Source organism: Salminus brasiliensis, chromosome 22, assembly GCF_030463535.1.
Source record: "Salminus brasiliensis chromosome 22, fSalBra1.hap2, whole genome shotgun sequence".
NCBI classification, from domain to species: Eukaryota; Metazoa; Chordata; class Actinopteri; order Characiformes; family Bryconidae; genus Salminus; species Salminus brasiliensis.
Window position 1 is genome coordinate 14869683 of NC_132899.1, and position 20737 is coordinate 14890419.

A 20737-nucleotide genomic window follows, 5' to 3' on the forward strand; every position below is an offset into this window, starting at 1 on the left:
AGAGCATTTTATTATTTTCTTAAAAATGTATGCGTATAATTAAAAGATCACATTGGCTTTCCTAATTATCTGTGCATTCCTTATGTAGATTCTTTTAGGAACTGAGAAAACACTTAGTACTTAAGCCGACTAAAACCTGAGTTAAGTGGGAATATATATATATATATATATATATATATATATATATGAGAAAAAAAACAGAAAAATAACTTTTATAAAAACATTTAATAAGGCATGGTTTAAACATACTTTTTCAAAAAAGAAAAACATGATCTGGACTTTAATTCTAGATTTAAACAGCGGTATAAGATTTCGTCTGTACTTATTTTCAGTCTTTAATATTGTAATTTCGAATCTTAACCACCTTACCAGCAGGCCTCAGCTTTTTAACAGGTTCAGATGTAGTCCTGGCTTGTTTCGTCCTATCCTGGACCACTGCTTTCAAGCCCTGAACTCTAATTGGTAGTCCAGTATGTGCCTTTTGTTGACCTCCAACTGATGCAGGGATCCCATCTGTACAAATTAAATATTAATAATAATAATAAAGCAACCCAGGGGCATTATGATAAGGTCATATAAACCTCATGTCATGTGCAGCACTTGTGAGACACTTAGCTAGTAGAACCTGTGTATTACTGCCAACTAATTGATGTGCCAAACCATCACAGAAAGTCACCTTACATCATTGTGATCGGCACCAAGCATGCATGCATATATGTATGTATGTATGTATGTATGTATGTACTACAGTATATGGCTTACAGTTCCCAATTTTGAGGTCTGTTACAGTCTCACATTAAAAAAGACAGGCATGTAAAAAAGTACTGTCAGTGCTTCTGTTGCAGATATGGTGCCCCTGACTACATGCATTTAATAATATCCAATGATTTAGTATAATCTGGGTAATATAATCTTGATTGTTTCAATATACTTTTAGTTGATCACAACAAAATGCATCACATACTTCAAATGGTTCTTTGAGCGCTGCCATTAAAAAAAACACCTCTAGTTCCATAAAGAACATTTGTGAGTGTTAAGAGCCTTAAAATTGGTAATTACCTTTCCATCAAGTGAAAATTTGTCAGATCTTTAAAATTCTTCACACTCACATTACATAGCATCCAAAACATCTCAATCTTACATACATTAACCCCAGCCAAGTGCACTAAATGCACACTCACTAATATGGCATCGCTGGTATTGTGCTTTTATCATTTCTGTCCATATCTCTCCCAAAATAATTCCAGTTTCCACTTCAGAAGTAGGTCTGCCAGTACTTCAGATGTATAAAACCAGACACTACATCAAAACAACTGGCTGTGCGACATCACACTTTGACAAGAGCACAGATTTTTCCAACACAGTTGTTGAGGCCATTTTGAGTCAAGTATGCTTGGTGAGAAAAAGCACCTCCCAGCTCAGATGCAGGTAGGTACTGTTCACTAGACAATCACTCAGAAAGTCAGCAAAAACTCAGGAGGTTGTCAGAAGGTACTGGTACAGTGTTTGGCATGGAATATGTTGATAAAGTGGTTGCACAGTCTCAGATTTGCCTGACCTGATGTTCTACTGCAGGGGCAGATTGGCTGAATTCTAGACACCCAGGGGCCAGGACATCAGTCAGCAGTTAAGCATTCAGACTACCTACCTCATGCCAAGCAAGCACAAAGCCTCACAGATGATGCAAACGTTTGATCACGGTGCAGTATCGTGAAACTGATATGACAGGGTGTTGAAACATAGTCAAAGTAGAACACACTCACAGGTCACAGGAATATGACCTGCTATGTCAACTGGATTGATCAGGAGGGAATGGTATAAGTAATCAAGGTACAAATCTTTAGATATGAATTTTAGTGTAATGGTTATAAAGGTTGGTGATTGTTTTAAAGAACAAAAACTTTAAATAAAAATAATTGCAAAAAGATGCATTCTCTTTTGGCAAGAGAAGTGGAACATTCAGGCATTGTTATAAGAAGTAAAAAATCTATTTATTGTTCTAATGTTATCCATCATAAAATGTCTGAATTGTATTTACACACTTGTTTGAGCAGTCATTTGTCTGTTAAGGGCTGTTAAGGGCTCTAAAATGAATGTGATGAGGTGAAAAACTGCAGTACATAGAGTAAATGTACAAAACTGTATACCAGTACAACAACTAGGCATTTTAACTGTGACTAACACCTGTGAATTAAGTTATTCTTTATATATACACACACCAAGTGAATTCAGTTAGTTAACTGTATTACACTTTTTTGTCTTTGTAACAGAACTTTATTCTACCCTCTCTAGAATAGGCCAGTGGTTTGGCAGAAAATTAACAGGTCTCCAACAGTACTGAGGAGCTGCTTACACTGCCAAGATTCATATATTTCTGCCGACCGTGACAAAGGTTTTGTTCTTTCTTGTATTTTCTGATCCTACAAAACTACCACAGTCATTGAAATTAATTATTAATCAACTTAAAGATAGAAAATTGCTGCCTATCCAAAGGTTTTTTATTGTATTAGTCTTTGAAAAGTATAGAAATCTTAATTTGTAGCTGTAATCCTATTTCTTAAAAATCCTTATTATAAAATTAGTGTTAGGACATGCATCAAGTTATACATAATTTCATCAGATGCTAATAGAACTATAGTATGTTTAGGGTTCTGACACTCCAAGACAGCTGTCCCCCATCATCTAGCACTTGGCCATGGTTGAGCACCTGTGGCTAACGATTTGAGGTGTATCCCACACTGTTGGCATCAACTGACCAATGTTAGCATTGAATGCTTGAATGCTTGACCCTTAGTGTAGGGGAATGTGGTGGCTTTTCGCTGCCATGGTTTGGGCTAACTTGTCCCCTTAATGGTCAAGGGCCATTGCAAATCAGTATGAAGTTATTCTAAACAATCACCCTTATCCTATAATTAAACATTTCTGTCGCGATGAGAGTGGTCTTTTCCAGGATATTAATGCCCCCCCACTCATGGAGCACAGGCGATCACTGAATGGTTTCATAAGTATGACAATGATGTAGTCTTACTGTAGTCTTAACTGCAGTTGAGCACACAGATGAGACAACTGGGTTTATCATCAGTCAGACTTGACTTGGCAGACTTGTTCTTTAAAATTGGCTTGGTGTGTCAGGACCCCTAATACATATTGAAATGTTGACAGGTATCGACAGTCTCACCTTTGTAGTCACTGTCGCTAGGAGTGAGCACTGTGGGACTCAATCCATGCTCTAGTATCTGCCACACGTCCTGTAGGGACTCATCAGTGCCCACGGACGACAGCAAGATCTGGGGAGAGCTGGCCAGATGTACAGGTCCCTCAGGTTGCAAAGGAGGAGTGTTTTCTTTACTAAATGAGTGCTAGCAGAAAGAAAAAAGGAGGGGAAACTGAAGGTAGTCCTTTTGTGAGGATGGAACAGTGTGGTGTTAAGTTTTACTTAATTTTCCATGGTTTCACTGCGATACCTGGAGTTTTGTTGGAGGGTCCCATGGGTTGCTTGTTCTGTGTATGTCTCCGTTCTCGCTGCCAGAAAGGTGAGGGCGGACAACAATAGGTTTTTTCTTGCTCTGATCTCTCTGTGCATACTGGAGCTCCTGAGAGTAAAATAAAACCACATATCCTTACCCTTGACTTAATTTACTGTATTTCAGCATTTGTTTACTGGATCCTGTAATGGATCTAATGATGTATCAGATAAATGGTTCAATAACCTCTGTTTTGGCACTCTCTAGTGGCCTTGCTGATAACAACATTGCATCAGTAGTATGACTCAATCAGTTAAGAAATTGTATAAAGCTGTTCTTTTACACAACAAGCCTATACTAAAAGAATGGCCTCTTCACCATTTGCCACACTTGTTACAGTTAAGGTTGATTTTCTGTGCTGGAGCACCTGAGTAGTAAGCTTGTACTGAAGTTGTTCTAAGGTTGACAGGCGACTCTGCATCTGGGTTTCAGACTCAGCTTTGTGGGGTTCCTTCTCCAGGAGACTAAGGCTTGGCTTGGGCGCTGTATCAGAATGCTGGCCTTCTGATGAAAGACACAAGAATTACTTGACAGTAAGAGTGCTTGAAGGTAGGCTGGATAATAACATAAGACACCAAGATAAAAGATCAACTAGATACGCTAGATCAACAAACTTCTTACACCAACATCCAATGGGAAAGCTGCACATACCCAAACATAAACCTACAGTATGTTAAGATGTGGGTTAGAGTGAGGTGTTGCAGACATGTAGTCATCATATGTTTACTTCCAGAAGAGACAGGAGTATGTGAACAATTTTGAGGTATTAACATAAACAGAGAGCTTAGGATTTCCGGATGAGGGTGTTTGGTTCTCTAGTGAGGGACACAGGAATTGTTGGTTAATCCTTCTATTAAACAGGGATCAGCTCACTGTGGTGGAAGACTAACACAATGAGGACAAAATCAGTGTGTTGACCCCCTCCGTGCCCTTACAAAAAATGGTTATAATGTATCCAATAAAACATTTAAGCTACATGTCCCTTAGATTGGAATAGTGGCTTTATGTGTAGTTATAAACTCAATGGGATCAGTATTTAAACAAAAACTCACTGCCCACTCCTGCCTCTGCCAGCTGAGCCCGGAGTCGGTTGCCCATTTCAATGAGCTGCCGTTTGTCCTGGCTGAGACGAGAGATCCAGTGGGCTGCCTGTTTGAGTTTGGACTGAAGCAGATTGGCATTGCCAGCAACATCCCCTCTGCCAGACGAATACAACAGTAGTTGCTGCCTCAGATTGATGTTCTCCTCCTGAAGCTGCTTTACCATCTCACTCTAGAAAAATTAAAAACACAACAGCGTAGCAAACCTAGGTTTAATACTGTCACTAAAGTTTAGTGAAACAAATGCCTGTGGCGTTTAGTGGATTAAAAAATCATCCGTTATTGTTTCTTACAACAGAACATTTACAATTTCAACCACTCTCCAAAAGTTACGTCAACGTGTTTTACTTAGCCTGAAGTACCTGTTGCAAAACAATGGGCTCTCTCCTGCTTGCAATATCCAGTTTCAATTCAGACACCTGCACAAAGACACCACATTCAAGTGTTATTTGCTATTCAAGGCTCAACACACTGCTACCTGCAGTACATAACCTTGGATAAGTGGGCTGGACAACGCTGGTGAGAACTGTGTAACACTGTGGAACACTGAGTCATATTTGAGTAAAATCTTTTCATATTAGTCCACAGGCTTCTTTTACTTCCAGTGACGATTTTTGATCTCTAAGCTTGTCCAGAGAAACTTGTCCATTAAGAATGACACTTCCAGACTGTAGGGGAGCAAAAAATAAAAAAATAAAAAAACTCTCCAAAGTCCTGCTTAAAAGACAAACGTTTATTTCTTGCAGCAATCTTGGCTGTACATTTTCAGAGAGCAAGATAGACAGCTGAGGTGATATAAAATATGATGCAACTGAACTTATTGCAGACAGAACTTTTTGTTGTAATGGCAATGCCACTTCTATCTCTGTACTTCATACTTTATGACTTCTTAATCAGACAGTCATAAACATTACAGACGTCATGTAGTAACCATTACATTTCTTCACCTTCCCATTTAAAAACAAATTAATGGCACCTTAAATGTCAATATTCAGTTTCTCAAATCTGCCATTAGGCAGAAATCTGTCTAAGGTGATATGTTTTGTATTTGGGTAAAATATAAAATTATATGAATATAAAATGAAAAGTTTTTATATAAGGACCATCAGTTGATTGCTGAATTCAGCATCAACTTCTATCTTAAAGGAAGCCATAAGAAGCTTCATGATGATGTAAACACAAAAAGATGGAAGCTTGAGCAAATGCAGCTAACATGGTTGGTGACTTGTTCTGAAAACCTTTGAAAACCTTTGGAATTTTATGGCTTTCTGCATTAATTTAATTTAGTCATAAAATGTGACCTGAGCCTCATCCAAGTCAAGCGTATTGACTTAAAAACTACTAAAAGTAGTGGAAAAAGTATGTGCTCTTTTGCAAACTTCAGGCGTGCAGCAATGTTCTTTTTATTAAGCAGCGTCTTCCTTCGTGGTGTCCTGCCATAGACACCCTGCTTGTACATAGACTGTAGACTCATGAACACAGATGTTAGAGTAATAACAATTTGTTGATTGATTGCCTTACTGAAATCATGCTGTAACCTTTCCAGCTTTATGTAAATCGTATGTTCCTCTGAAAGCTCTTTCTGGTGAGGCATGGCTCACATACATATATACTTCTTGTGATCAAAAATGTGAGTGTTTTTTATCACTTAAACCAGCTTTAGTCCACACCTCCAAACTCATTTACTTAAGAAGACTCCAGGTATTCAAACACCTGACTCCAATTAGCTATTCTGAGCTCATTAAGTCAAGAGTTCACATACCTTATTCACTAGCACTATGAGGTTTTTATGTTTGTTTATTAAAAGGATATTAATAAATATGGTTGTATTAGCCTGATGTTTTGGAAGGATAGTAACTCCTGGGAATCTTTTAAATTGTGTCTAAATAAGGTAGGCAAACAGGGAGTGAGAAAGTAAGTGTATTGCAAGCAACATTCATGGATTGCTTTGCACCTAAAAACTACCAGACCACTCAAGTCAGCCATCATTGCTATTGACGTAGTCAGACTTGTTGCTACACTGATCATAACAAGTGAGATTGTTCATGTAGGCCCAGCTGTTATGTTTCTTAAGGGCATAGAGCAGACCACTTTTGCATCATTAAACATATGCTGATAATCTCTCATTTAATCTCTGAGTAAATATGAGATATAAAAATACGTTTTTTACCACATCACTCAACTCAGTAATTTGTTAACTCTAACTCCAACGTTATGTTAAAAGAAATTTGATAAGTATCTGATATGTATAATGATTCATATCATACTCACCTGGTTGCCCAGGGCTACGGTTTCCAGATTATGAATAAGGCTGCCTTTTTGGTATTCCTCTGCTTCTCTTTTCACCTCTTCCAACTGTATCTCTGTAGCCACTAATTTTTGTTTCAGACTTGTCTCTTCAGCTGCTGCCTCTCTCTTCTGATTGGCCAGTTCCACACGAAGCCCCTCATTTTCCATTTGTCTTGTGTGACACTAGGAGAGGACATAAGACAGAAATAACTGTGAAGGAGAGAACAAAATCTTTTGTATTCACTTTTCCACACTGGACAGACACCATTTTTCACACTGTGTGAGAGTAAGAGCATGACCAGTTGTAGTCATGCATACCTCTCAGAAGACAGTCACTTGTTTTACATTACTAAAATGGCCAAAATGGTATTCCAGAAAAAAACAGTTCTAGTATTCTCTTGAAATAATACAGATAGGATGGGCTGCATCAGGCAGTCCTTACAGGTACCTGTTGTGTGAGCTGAACCACCATAGACTCCAAATGGGCCAGCCTCACCTCCTGTTTCTTCAAAGTAGCAGCACTGGCTACTTTTTCAGCTCGCAGACCACCTGCCAAAAAAGACTGCCTTGAATAATTTGTTAATTCCTAAGCAAGTCATGTCTAATTCATCCTTGTTTTTAAGAAAAGGGATTTCTTTAGACAGCATAGTTAGCTCTTTACTCGAAACCAGGTACGATTACTGAATTTTTACATCATTACTACTTAAACTATTTCCATTATTTAAAATGAATACAGACTTTGACGACAGTAAAAATGGGAAATGTGAATGTCACCTATGGTCTCATTGAGGGATCTGATGTGGTTTTGAAGGTAGGCATTGTCAGGAGAAACAGGGAGCTGAAGTGCAGCAGTAGGAATGGGATTAGTTGTCTTAGAATCCTCGTCTAATTGGGCTTCAAGACGTCTGCATTTAGCCTTTAGGTTTTGTATTTCTTTCTCCAGTGCCTGACTGTAGTCTGAGGTCGCTGCAACAATACATTAACACTATCAAACCAGGATAATGAGGTCATTAAAGAGCTTTTTGTTTCACTGGTAATGCTTTGAGAATGGGACTAGAAATGATTTAGTATTATGAAGTATTAATTATTTATTAATTATTTAGTGTTATTAGTATTAATTGAGTAATATGGCTACCTGTGGTGCTAGGTGCCTGGACAGGATGATGAGTTATGGTTGTGTTCTGAGCTGGGGGAACCTCTTTGCTAAGAGTCTCCATTTGTCTTCTCATCTCAGAAATGACCTCTCTGAGGCTGCTGTTCTGCTGCTGCAATCGTCGGATCTCCTCTGAAGGGAAAGCGCTGCTCTCCTCGCCAGCTTCCTGAGCGTACAAGAAACAACAGTGACAATTCAATTAAGTGGTACAATAAGATTTAGCAAACAACAACCGTTTTGATAACCTGTAGATGTGGGATGTTGCACAGTCTGTCCCATCTGATTAGAACTGGGCGTGTTCTCACTGGCTGGAAAGGTTAGCTTAGTTCCGGTCAATCTATAAAACGTAAAGATGACTGATAGGACAGAACTGAAATAGCTGTGCTATAGTTGGCTACATGCTGTGGACAAAGCATGAACCCTTTTCTCAGAATGCTCACTATTGCGTGATGATGCAGACCTCAGGTGGAAACGCACTACACCAGGGGTGGGCAGCTCTGTTTTGTGCTTTTCTTGCCCAAACACACCTGATTCAACTCATCTGTAAATTGCTAGGCTTAGCAGTGTATTACAGCAGGGAAATTAGCTAACTGTGCTGGACTCCCATTCCCTGTTGCCCCACCCCTGCACCACACTAAAAATGGAGGAAAAAGTCATTCTGATTTTCCAGGCATTTATTAGTGTATATCCAAACCAGCTGTAAAACATTAATAAAAAAGCAGAATCTGACTGCTGTGTGCCTAAGCTGCCAATAGAGGGAGACACCTAATGGCCTTTTTAGGGCAGGTGCAAATGTTGTTTTCATTACTGCAAATTTCTTAGACAAAACAAATGGTCAGTTATACGAAACATATCTTCTTAACTCACAAAACATATATATATATATATATATATATATATATATTTTTTTTTTTTTTTTTTTTTTTTATTGTCTTTTTCAGGCTAATGTCACATCTGATATATTAATTTCCTTTTTAAGTGAATATTATTGATTTAACATAAAATGTCACCCTTAGGTGGTCATCTTACAAGCTTTTCTGGTGATTTGCAAAGAATCTCCTGTGGACATTTTTTTTACTGAAATGTACCTTAGAATATCAAACTGTATTTTCCTTAGTGTAGTTGAATAATGCAAATTTAATACACAGAAGGGACACGCAATGACCTGGTTGTGCCGCACTACCCAGGGATAATTACAGTGTTTTTGTTACAGTGTTAAAACTATGATATAATGTGGCTTCTATGATTCTGTCATAGTGTAGTAAAGCAGTCAATAAAGGCAGAGCTTATTGTTCTTCTTTATTCAAAAGCCCTCTGTACAGAGAATACAGGGTTGCATACAGGCTTGTAATATTACTACCCAACTAAAATCACATACTTACTATTTGTGCATTAAAGTTACTTAGAATACTCAATAAACAAGAATCATTTCGCACCTTTATACTTTTTAATATATGTGGCCACTGTTTGTTTTGTTATTATACTATTTTATTATATCACGCATCAGTACACTAATGTGGATTAACATAACAACCTGTTTTGTGCATTACACAGATTTCAACAGATTGTTCCTGCATAAGTGTTTTCCTAAATAATGCGCTGACTTGAGCTAGCCAAATATAATCCCAGCAAACAAAGGCCCCAATAAACATTCAAAACATAGTCCCTAACAATACAGAGAATGGGTCTAAGAGAAGAAGCTGATTCTTCCATGTAAGAATGAAAAGTGCATTTTCTAAGACTTGTTTATGGTCTCTCAGCTGGGGTGGATGAATACACTGGAGCACTGTGCAAGGTGAGAGATACCGATCACATTCAGGTCATGACTGGGTCACACGAAAGAAATGCTAAACTGTACATTTGGATTGGCAACGTATGACAAAGGTGACTGATGCACAAGTGCAGCGTGTCACATGCAGCTGTTCTGAATTAATGGCAAATCTGTGTTATCAGATACAACCTTTCCTTAAACACGTTCACAGGAGGCAGCGTGAACTTTCAGAGTAACATTCTGTTAGTGTCAAAACATCCCTTGCTGACATGCTATTTAAAGGCCCTTAAAACATTGCATGATAAATGACCTATAAAGCAGCTGAGAGAGGGGATATGATAACGGCCAGGCCTCTCTCTGACCTCTGCTAAATGTGCTGGCAACACTAAGAATAGCTGTAGTAACACACCTTCTTGTGGACAGGGTTGCATATCTCTATCAGCACTAAATTAAATTTGACTGAATGAACAGATATTCCCTATTTCTATTGCTTCCACATGAACAAAAGTATTGGGACACCTGCTCATTCATTGTCTCATATGAAATCAAGGGTATTGAGTTTTTCCTGATTTTGTTGCAGTAACTGTCTCTACTGTCCAGGGAAGGCTTTCTACTAGATTTTGGAGCATTGATGCAAGAATTTGATTGCATTCAGCGACAAAAACATTACGTGAGGTCAGAATGTTGGATAATCACTACCCCACCTCATCCCAAACTCCCTAACTCATCCCAAAAGTATTAAATGGAGCTCCATCACTCCAGAGAACAGTTTGTGTGTGTGCACATATTTGCACATCTGTGTCAGGAGCGGGTGCAACTTACAGTAGCTGAATGCTCTGATAATCTTTTCTCTAGTATTTACAAATCACAGATGGCACGGATAGCATTGTGTAAACATTAACAGAAAAGGGAAAATAGGTGTGCATGCTTCTTAATGCATTTTTGTAGGCCGACCTGACAAACGGTGCTTGAAGAAAACCTGACCGCATGCAGTGCCTTGTCTCGCTCCATGGTCACACTCTTCAGCAAAGCCACAGTCTCCTGGAGCACTCGCTCCTTCTCCTTCAGTTCAGCAGTCACCTGAAAGCAGATAATCTAGCTTGTTCATTCACAAATCCATTTATATAACTCTCTGGATCAGTCATGGGTTAACTATTTTGCATGACCTTTTTCAGGCTCCTTGGGACTTTAGTGGGGATTTAGTTGTCCTCAAATTCACTGCTAAACTGTCAAAATAAAAACTGACCAGCAAGAATTTGCAGACTTCGATACTTGTTGTTTATCATGAGTGGTATTTGACCATTACCTGATCTCTAGCCTGGGTAAGACCCTGGATCAGCTCCTCGCTCTTAAGGTAGTGTTCAGCACGTATTTCCTCACATCTCCTCTCCCAATCCAGCTCCAGCTGCACACGCTTCTCCTCCAGAGCTTGCTCTCTCTGAATCCCACTGGCCAACTGCTGCTTATATCTGCCCCCAGGACACCAGTTTTACATGCATTCACACTTACACAGCTAACCAACTGGTCTATGTAATGCTTTTAAGTCACAAATAACATGGCTGAAGCATAGACACAAAACATGTTTCAAATATTAATAATAATTATAATAATAAGTTATTTTATATTTTCTAATTCTAGGTTTGGAGTACACACAGAAAACAAAAGTACTCTATGTAGTATACTAAACAGAAAAGTATTCTTTTACCCGTAGTAGTAATAATTGAACACTTTTTGGTGTTGCAAATAACTACTTTTTAATTAGCCAAAGCATTCAAATGGTTCTTTGAGTAGTCATGGTTCTGTACACTGATGAGTCCTATGCATCTCCTATGCTGATAGTAATCTGTGTTCCACCAAAAAAGCTTACTCCATAGGACCTTTAAGTTGCCCTGTGGCATCTGGCACTCACCTCTCCAAGTCCTCTTTACACTTCTGTAGGTCTGATCTCGCTTTAGCCTCTCTCTCCCCCACAGACAGCAGCTCTGTGTCCTTGGCAACCGTCTCTTTGGAGACCTGCGTGATGTAAGCATCCCAGCCAGTCTGCATCTTCTCCAGCTGTGTGCGGAGCCTTTAGTCAACAAGAGATTCTTTGAATGATAATTAGTCAAGTGTAATGTCACCTTTTACCTCATGCCCCCATGCTATGACGATGTGACAGATACAGAATGATGGAAAATTGTGTGCTGTGGTACTGTGAGAGTCATGAGCAAATCTCTGGAAAAAGATAAACAAAGGATAAATAAAAGACACGGCTTTGTGTCAGAGTGGCTTAAATTACAAATCATGTTCCCACTTCTGTTCCCAAAGACGCCCACACTCTTCTTTTCAGTCTATCAGCAAGCGCCTGTTACCACTGCAGTACATCCCACAGCATCTGAACACTCCTTCAGTACTGCCATTGTGAAGCTGTTTACCAGCCTTTTCAATAAAGCAGCGTGAAGAAATGAGTCAAAAGCACAGCATGTGAACTAAATTCTACATGGCAGGACATTGTAGTGCCTTGTGCAGCATGCAAACATCCATAAACAGCCACATCAGTATGAATTTACGAAGAATCTGGGGCTGGGTTCACAAAAGGAAAAAAGGCCCACCAACAGGTGTGTAATTCAGGGTAGGAAAAAATAAATTGTGCTTTAAGCTCCCTCTCATGGTATAAGTGAATTTTACAGACTGTGGGATACAGAACTGGCATCTGAAGCATGTGGACTGCCATGGTAGAACGATATTACAGGATTTTATGCAATTATGACTCGGCACAGAATTAAGCAGTTCTTGTGAACGTTGTCCAGCCCCCTTCGAAAAAGTTACCTATTGCAGTGGGCCTACAGAGCCCGGTCTAGCAACGGTATAGCTGCCATTCACCTTAAGTCAGTGGTCATCAACAAAATTATTAAAAGTATTCTTAGAAATATATATTTTTTATAATTATATTAATATATAATTTATATTGATATATAATAAATAAATCATAATATATATTATATTATATTATTTATTATTATTTTGTAACCTTATAATGTCTGCATATTTGTATCAGACTAGGAGTTTTGGAGGTAAGCCTTTAAGCCAATCAGTTCAAATAATTAATTACTAGAATTAACATGTAATTAATCACAATGAAAAGTGGACATTGTTCTTAAAACGACTATTCTCTTAGTTAAAGTTTTCCTCTATTTTGGACAGATTTAAGGAAACAACAGAAAATTAAATCTTGTTATGTAAAATGCAGCACAAAAAGGAAAGTGCCTACATAAGAAAACAAGCCATACAAAAATCTTAGAAAGAAAAGAATTAAGAAATAATTAGGACTTTCTTAATAATTAGGAATTTCTAGAGAACAGCATTTAAGAACTTTCTTATGAACTTCATAGTATTCATCTTAGGATTCTTAAGATTTTCTTAGAAAAGCTTTGGTAAATGTGATCCCTGAGTTTTCTTCTCCATGCCTTGGAAATTAAACTGCTTTTTTTGAAAAGAAATTATTACTGAAAGAAATTATTACTTTTTGTGTTCAGCACAGTTTCAAATAAGCATGTATCTTTAATGTGCAACCATGTCTCACTCCTGTATCTGCTGCTCTCTGTGTTGGAGGTCGTCTTCATGGCCTTTCTCCCTGCTCTCCTGCTCCAGGTACAGTATTTCCAGCTGGGTCTGGAGCTCTGTGGCCTTCTTCCTCTCCTCAAGCAAGTCACAGGAATGGGCTTCCCTCATGGCCCCCAAAGCAGCTTCTCTTTCCCTAGCCTTCCGCTCCAGCTCAGCATGCCTGCAGTCAGCAGCAACACCACAGCACACCACTACTCATCACTACATTGCAGCAAATCATGCTCACCCTGAAGCACAAAAGTATTTATAGTGTATCTACCACAGTCCAGTTCATGCCCTCTACATGACTGACTTTGTTGATTTATGTTGTTGTTCAATGAATCTATTTTAAAATGACTGTGTAATTCAATCAAATATGTATTCCAGAACATATGAATGTGCTTATTTTGTGGACCAGTAGTCTTACTTCCTGTTATTGACTTCTGCTTCTCTTTTATGTTTGGTTTCCGTTTGCGTCAGTTTCTCCTCAAGCTCTTTTATCCTAAAAAATAGCAGAATGTCTCTCAGTTTATTAAATCAAACACAGTGCAGTGTGAACAAGGTTGATGCAAGTACCTAGAGTCTTTGACTGCAGCTGTGTTCTTGAGGTCCCAGTCTCTGTGCAGGATCTCTTTCTGAGCTTGCTGACAGAGCTGCTCAGACATCTGTAGGGCTTCCGTAGCCTGGCTGTGCGCTTGGGCATGGACCTCCAGCTCTTTGCTCAGGAGCTTCACCTGTTAATTCAATGATCATAGGAATTTGATCATTTGAGTGTAACATCCTCAAAACAGCAGACAAAGCAGAACAATTATCTCTTACCTGAAGCTCATGAGACAGTACAACATTGTGCATCTCATCCAGTCTCAGATTAAACTCGTGCTCCCGCTTTCTCATCTCACTGTCAAAGTCTGCCATCATTTCCTGTCATGGATAATAGAAGAATGAAAAGTAAGCGGAAACACGCTATTTCTTATCACCGCAGCTGTATGTTTTAAATTACTCTAAATGTCTTGAAGGGAAAACATACACTACTGAGAGATGGTAAGTCAAATGAGTGTATAATATGAATCAAGGACATGAAATTGACTCAAATCTAGTATTATTAGTTTTCTCTGGTCATCTTGGGGTGTGTAATTCAGTCAAGGCCCTCCAAAAATATCATTCAGAAAACTTAATCATTCAGAAGTAAATAGTTCAATAAAAGATGAATTAAAGACTATGATGAAGGCTTAAGTTCAGATGTGACACACTTTCATGCAAACAAAGGAAAAAAACACATGTATTAAAGCCATTTTTTTACCTTTTCATATGCAAACCTGTTGATCAGTTACTTCTGATCAATCACAAAAGCACCACCCCATCATTGTGTTAAAAACAGCTGTTAATCACATCTCAGCATTTCCCAGCTCAATAGTCAAATGTCAAAGGCTAACAGCACTAAAGCAAACAACACAAAACCTATTCTGGATATGACCAACACAGTATATCACATTTGGCCGAACAACACCCCTTAATATCTAATCCTTCATCAGCTTTGCGTGAGAATTTCTCTGGTAATCAATCAACAGAGATAAGAAACCCAGGAGCACTGCCAGTTGGAAGCACTTCTCAGTCATGCCTTACTTTAAATATCACACAATGGCTTGGAAAGCAGCTCTCTGTGGGCTGGACAACTACAGAGTAGACAACACATTAATAGTCTGATCTTTCAAGCAGGTTTAGTTTCAAACTTGCTTCAGTGTCCTGAAGCAAGTCTCCTCTGTATATAATCTGTAAATAATATTGTATCTTCACTTTTATTAATTATATTGTGCATATATTGGTAATTTATCTTTTGCTGCTGTGACACTGTGAATTTTCCCACTGTGGGACTAATAAAGGATTATCTTATCTTCTTATCTTATCAACTACATTTACTGGTTTGAAAACCTATGGTGCAACCTATGGTGTGTTTTACAAACTGAAAAGTAGCTCATTAAAGCAAGTATTGACTTGTAAAACACAATATCCACTCACTAAAAGTGTCTACATCCTGAGGCACAGTCGGAGTCTAAGAGTCTACTGGTAAAGTGTCTTGTACCTGTTTCTGAAGTGCCAGCTCCCCTTCTGATTCCTGGATTCGCCGCTGGAGATCCCGTTTCAATGTCTCATTCTCCTCCCTGAGTTTCTGGATCTCATCCTCCTTTAAACTGAATAACAACAGTGAAGCCTGTATTTGTATTTGATTCAGTGTATAACTCCTTTAGCTGTTAGCAATCCAGAGGCCTGTAAAATCTTTTTGAGTGGCGCAGCTATCTAAGCATTGGCCCCATTACTCCCAACACCAGAGGTCGCCAGCTCAGTCCCTCTGATACCATAGCCATCAGTGGCAGGGAGTCCCACAAAGCATAACTTGGCGGGCAGAATAGCCCTCCCTCTCCCCCATCACTCAGCAAAATGCTGGCCAGGTGTCTATTAGGTGATGTAACAGAACTGGCTCCAAAAAACATTCAGCTGTCCAATGACGTTACATCAATGGAAGGTCAAAAAGATACGGTAGCCTTTTCACACTCCGGTACACTCACTGGTGACATTGTGTGATATGTGTAGGTTACTGTGTGGGAGAATAACTACAACTGTGATGAACACTGGGTTTAAATTGGCATACAATAAAATCATGTTTTTGTAGATCTAGCCCTTTAATGTCTATTGCATTAATTTCACTACACAACATTCTTTACCTCTGTAGTCTTTCCAGCTGAAGCCGGTGCTCCACTCCCCGTTTCTGATACTGTGCCTGCAGATCCTGATTCTGTCCTTTCTCCCCTCTTATGGTATCCTGGAGTCTTGCTACCTGTATCCTCAGATCACTGAGTTCTTCTTGCCGGGCACTGTCTTCGGTCCGGACTTGAATGGCTATTGAGTCATAGACCTCCAGTTCTCTATCCCTCTCCTCCAGCACACGCAGGTTATACTGGAAGTCATCCCGCAGTCGCAGGAATCGCTCTCTCTGGCTGGACAGTTGGCTAGTGGCCTCGGCCAATGCTGTCTCCAGCTGCTGGATGCGCAGGGCCTGGAGCTCTTTCCATTCCCTCTCCTTACAGGCCAGCTGAGCCTCGAGGTCCCCCGAGTCCTGCATAGTTAGGGCTTAATGCATGAATATCAGGACAACCACCTCCAAAGTATGGACAAATCTGTCAAGACAAGAAGTGGGGGAAAATAAAACACCAGAAGGATTGACTTTACTAATACACAACAATAAACCTAGTGAAGTATGGGAGATTTTTTCTTATATCATACTGTGGCTGACTGTGGTCTCTCTATACTCATGCTCACTCCAAGTCCCCTTCTAAAGTTCTAAAGTTATGACTTTGAAGCTTGTACGTACAACATGATTTCTGGTCTTGCTTGACCTTTTTTTGTTTTCTGTCACCTAAAGAGAGCAAGTATGTTAAACAAAATCAAGAGCATAGTATGAACACCATGTACTAACATTTTTTTAACAAGATTTTACATTGCAATGTTTGTGTTGCTGCTATGATTAAATTACAATCGGTTTAGTACACACTTATAATTATACTGTAACCTACAAAGCCCCTAAAGCTTCAAAGGCAGAAAAACAATATTTAGAATAATTTTGGACATGCCACTTTTTGTTCAAATGTGTATAAAAGCTGAGAAATACTTTTTCCCACAATGATGCCTCTTGTACATCATCGTGTTATCTCCTGGGAGATGCCTGTGTCGTTTCAAGGCAAAAATATAACTTCTGGTTAAATAAAAGTAAATTTAAGTCAAACTTTGCCAGGGGTATGAATACTTTCGGGCATGACTGTATATATATATATACTACTTGATACTTGATAGAGTCACCATAGGTTACATTAAAATGATCAGTGTTGTTCAGTGACACACCTCCAACTCAAATCAGGGCTCAGAAAACAAGTTTCCACACTAATACAACTCTGTGGTGCCATTCATGTGTGCCCATCTATGTAATTATATTTCTATGTGTGCCCATCTAGTAATTATATTTCCAACACAACCTGAAGGCAGCATTAGGCCTGTGCTGAGACTTGCCGCTCAGTATCTGCCCCAGTATATCTCCAGGTTTTAAACTCCAAAAGATACTACACTATATATCCAAATGTTTGTGGACACCCTTTACCATGAATGCCTTCAGACACTTTACGTTGCACCCATTACTGATAAAGATGTGCAAATGCGCGCACACACACACACACATACACACACACACACACACACACACACACAGCTAATCTAGTCCCTGTAGAAACTGCCAATAGATTAGGACTCTCTGACACCAGTAAATAGGGGTCACAAAGCCCCTCCGCTTTAAGATGTAGAGCAGTTGAACTGTGTTCTGTGGAATGATGGTGCTCCATCCAGTACCTCTGGGGTGAGTTGGGGATGAGGTGATGGGGTGGTGATCATCCAACATCCGGACTTTACTAACACACTCGTCACTGAATGCTATCAAATCCTCAAAGCCATGCTCCAAAAATCTAGTAGAAAGTCTTTCATGGACAGTAGAGACAGTTACTCCAACAAAACTAGGATAGACTTTTTTTTTTAATACCATTGATTCCGGAAGAATCATGTCCATATATTGTAGGACTTCATTTCATTACTTGATTACTGAAGAGACTTAGCTAGCTAGCTACATACTAAGCTAGCTATTGTTACACAGACAGTCTGCTAAAATTTAAGCCAGCTGGCTAACTATCGTAACGTTACTTTGCATGTGATTTAGACTACAAGCGACCGGAAATGTTTGCTTGAAAGTAACGCAGGTTAGCTAGTGCAGGCTAGGTTTACTAGCTAAAGTCTACAGCAGGAAACATTAACATTGGCCTGCCTGGTATAAAAGTACATACCTGCTCGGTAAATATGCTGAACAAGTGTAGCTCTATCTGGAGTCTTTTGTAGTCGAGGTAAGCTGCTCAATGTTAGCTAGCTAGCTAGTTAGTTAGCACTACTTCTGTGGCTACCATTAGTTGTCAGTCCGCGGGCTTGGCGGTTAACGTTAGCTAGAAGCCAACGGTACACAGAAACGTGTTAGACAGTGATTCTGTAAACTTATCATACACAGAAATCTATTTTTAGCACAAAACTCTTAACTCAGTAAAACCGCACAGAAGGGCTCCTCTGTTGCCATAGGAACAGGCGTCACGGGGAGCTACACTATAAGACTCCGTGTAAAACCATTCCTCAAAAGAAGTTCCCACCCAATCCATACAATAATACATGAACCTACGTAAATATTTAATATAGTCATACTAAATTAAGATAAGTAAAAATAAACAATGTTTTATAAACAAAATATATCCCATTTTCCATTTTTGTATTAGCAAATTGATTGAACCACAGTAACACTGTATTTTTATAATCGTCATGGCTTTATTAGATTATTAAAGCATAAGGCCCAAAATGAAAACTTCTCAAAATCACAAACAAACAAACGAACAGAAAACTTATAAAGCTTATAAAAGTGCCAACAAGGGCCTTAGGTAATAAAGGTGGAGCCAATAAATGGGAGAGTCCAAAGGCCTTCAACACAGAGGGAGAGGGAGAGAGAGAGAGAGAGAGAGAGAGAGAGAGAGAGAGAGAGAGAGAGAGAGAGAGAGGGAGAGAGAGAGAGAGAGAGAGAGAGAGAGAGAGAGGGGAAAGAGAGAGGGAGAGGGAGAGAGAGAGAGAGAGAGAGAGAGAGAGAGAGAGGGAGAGAGAGAGAGAGAGAGAGAGAGAGGGGAAAGAGAGAGAGAGAGAGAGAGAGAGAGGGGGGGGGAAAGAGAGAGGGAGAGGGAGAGAGAGAGAGAGAGAGAGAGGGAAAGAGAGAGAGAGAGAGAGGGGAAAGAGAGAGAGAGAGAGAGAGAGAGAGAGAGAGAGAGAGAGAGAGAGAGAGAGAGAGGGGAAAGAGAGAGGGAGAGAGAGAGAGAGAGAGAGAGAGAGAGAGAGAGAGAGAGAGAGAGAGAGAGAGACTACACTGTAGGTTAGGCAGCGCTGTACAGATCCTAAACGTTTTATATTCTTTATATACATTTACTTTCGCTTCTAAACTTAGTGAAGTTGCTAGTGGTCCTGAAGCAGCTGCTTATTTATCTTTTATATATTGCTGTCCTGAAATATGTATGTAGTCTGACTGTCGCATCACGTCATATGATTTTCCAGCTGAATGGCTGAAATGTGTGATTAATAATGCCTCATACTGCCTTAGACGCAGTCAGCGGCAGCTTGTAACCGAGTGAGGTAAGAGCTTCCTGGGCAGTACTGGGAACTCTAGTGATGCCACAGCACAAAGACTTCTGACGAAAGAGGAAACCGAAAACCTGACTCAGATCGCCCCACCTGCCTTGTGTCACGTAAGCCTACTTGGTACTGTAAAGTCTGTAAAGTAGCTTAAACAGCCCTCAAGTGCTGCGTTATGCCTTTTGACACACATTCTGCTGAACATTTTGAAGAGTAGTATGTGTATACTGCTGTCTGTCATGAAACAGAATAGCAGTGCTTGTTAGGGGCTGCATTGGTATCCTCAACAAAAGAAATGTCATTTTTGACAGTTATTATTCTGATTATAGTAATGCTACAACATACTACACACGTATTATAGATGCCTATAATGCAGTACTACATTTATGTTACTGCATTAGTTACATTAGTGCATGCATATTACATATTACTACAATACAGGACGACATTAATATTGTATACCTCATGACTTTTATAGGATATGGGTTTATTACAGATTACAGATTACTATAGTTCTTCTACAGATATGTTAGTATGGGTTAAAATAAGCATAATAAGAATAGTAACAGTAAGTGTGTGCGTCTATACTAAGTATAGACCCCCTCGACCTTTGTGTTTAGGGTTTCTAAATCCTCTTAAATCCCAAAACCGCGTGGTATGGGATGTCCAGAGGAATTGTAGGGGGTGTCAAAGAGAGAGAGAGAGCGAGGGAGAGCGAGAGAGAGAGCACGAGCACGAGCACGCACGTACGAGAGGGACAGAGAGCATCATCACATCCTGCACGTCCGCCTCTCTACATGTTCAGGTGACTGAGGGGGGGCTGTTCCACTGAGGTACCAGACCGGAGGGCGCACGGAGCAAGAGTGATGCTTCTGGTACTGGAGCAGCATCAGAGGACCTCTTTAACACAGCGAGCATCAACAAGGTAAACACGACTCGGCTCTACGTTTTCATGTGATGCAGTTTACAATTGGGCTCGTATGGGAGAATTGTGCCTCTGCTTGATGAAAGCTGGTACAGATAGGAGTTACTGGGTTACAGCTGAGCGCGTGCCTTCGTCTCTTCACTAGAA

At 39.6% G+C, this 20737-nt stretch overlaps 2 protein-coding genes across 6 annotated transcripts in view; one reads left to right on the forward strand and one right to left on the reverse strand.

Moving 5' to 3' along the window:
* Positions 1 to 20737, reverse strand: part of ccdc57 (coiled-coil domain containing 57) — a 23303-nt gene continuing 2566 nt past the window's right edge. Inside the window, exons 1-21 of one of the 4 annotated variants that reach the window (XM_072668066.1) lie at positions 18297 to 18581; positions 17812 to 17936; positions 16140 to 16592; positions 15500 to 15608; positions 14239 to 14340; positions 13996 to 14153; positions 13847 to 13921; positions 13400 to 13600; positions 11747 to 11905; positions 11144 to 11306; positions 10792 to 10917; positions 8049 to 8232; positions 7688 to 7879; positions 7362 to 7462; positions 6896 to 7096; positions 4987 to 5043; positions 4577 to 4796; positions 3892 to 4025; positions 3465 to 3593; positions 3179 to 3359; positions 1 to 513 (exon numbers count right to left, since the gene is read on the reverse strand). In XM_072668066.1, the coding sequence (XP_072524167.1) occupies positions 329 to 513; positions 3179 to 3359; positions 3465 to 3593; positions 3892 to 4025; positions 4577 to 4796; positions 4987 to 5043; positions 6896 to 7096; positions 7362 to 7462; positions 7688 to 7879; positions 8049 to 8232; positions 10792 to 10917; positions 11144 to 11306; positions 11747 to 11905; positions 13400 to 13600; positions 13847 to 13921; positions 13996 to 14153; positions 14239 to 14340; positions 15500 to 15608; positions 16140 to 16537 (3075 nt within the window). In that variant the 5' untranslated portion in view covers positions 16538 to 16592; positions 17812 to 17936; positions 18297 to 18581 and the 3' untranslated portion in view covers positions 1 to 328. Of the gene's footprint in view, positions 514 to 3178; positions 3360 to 3464; positions 3594 to 3891; positions 4029 to 4576; positions 4797 to 4986; positions 5044 to 6895; positions 7097 to 7361; positions 7463 to 7687; positions 7880 to 8048; positions 8233 to 10791; positions 10918 to 11143; positions 11307 to 11746; positions 11906 to 13399; positions 13601 to 13846; positions 13922 to 13995; positions 14154 to 14238; positions 14341 to 15499; positions 15609 to 16139; positions 16593 to 17811; positions 17937 to 18296; positions 18582 to 20737 lie in introns of those variants that run through there. The other 3 variants (XM_072668063.1, XM_072668064.1, XM_072668065.1) reach the window with 3 other exon arrangements.
* The window catches only part of slc16a3b (solute carrier family 16 member 3b), a 10390-nt gene continuing 9415 nt past the window's right edge, over positions 19763 to 20737 (forward strand). Inside the window, exons 1-2 of one of the 2 annotated variants that reach the window (XM_072668068.1) lie at positions 19763 to 19778; positions 20471 to 20590. The gene's annotated coding sequence lies outside the window, so the exon portion shown is untranslated. Of the gene's footprint in view, positions 19779 to 20392; positions 20591 to 20737 lie in introns of those variants that run through there. The other variant, XM_072668067.1, reaches the window with a different exon arrangement.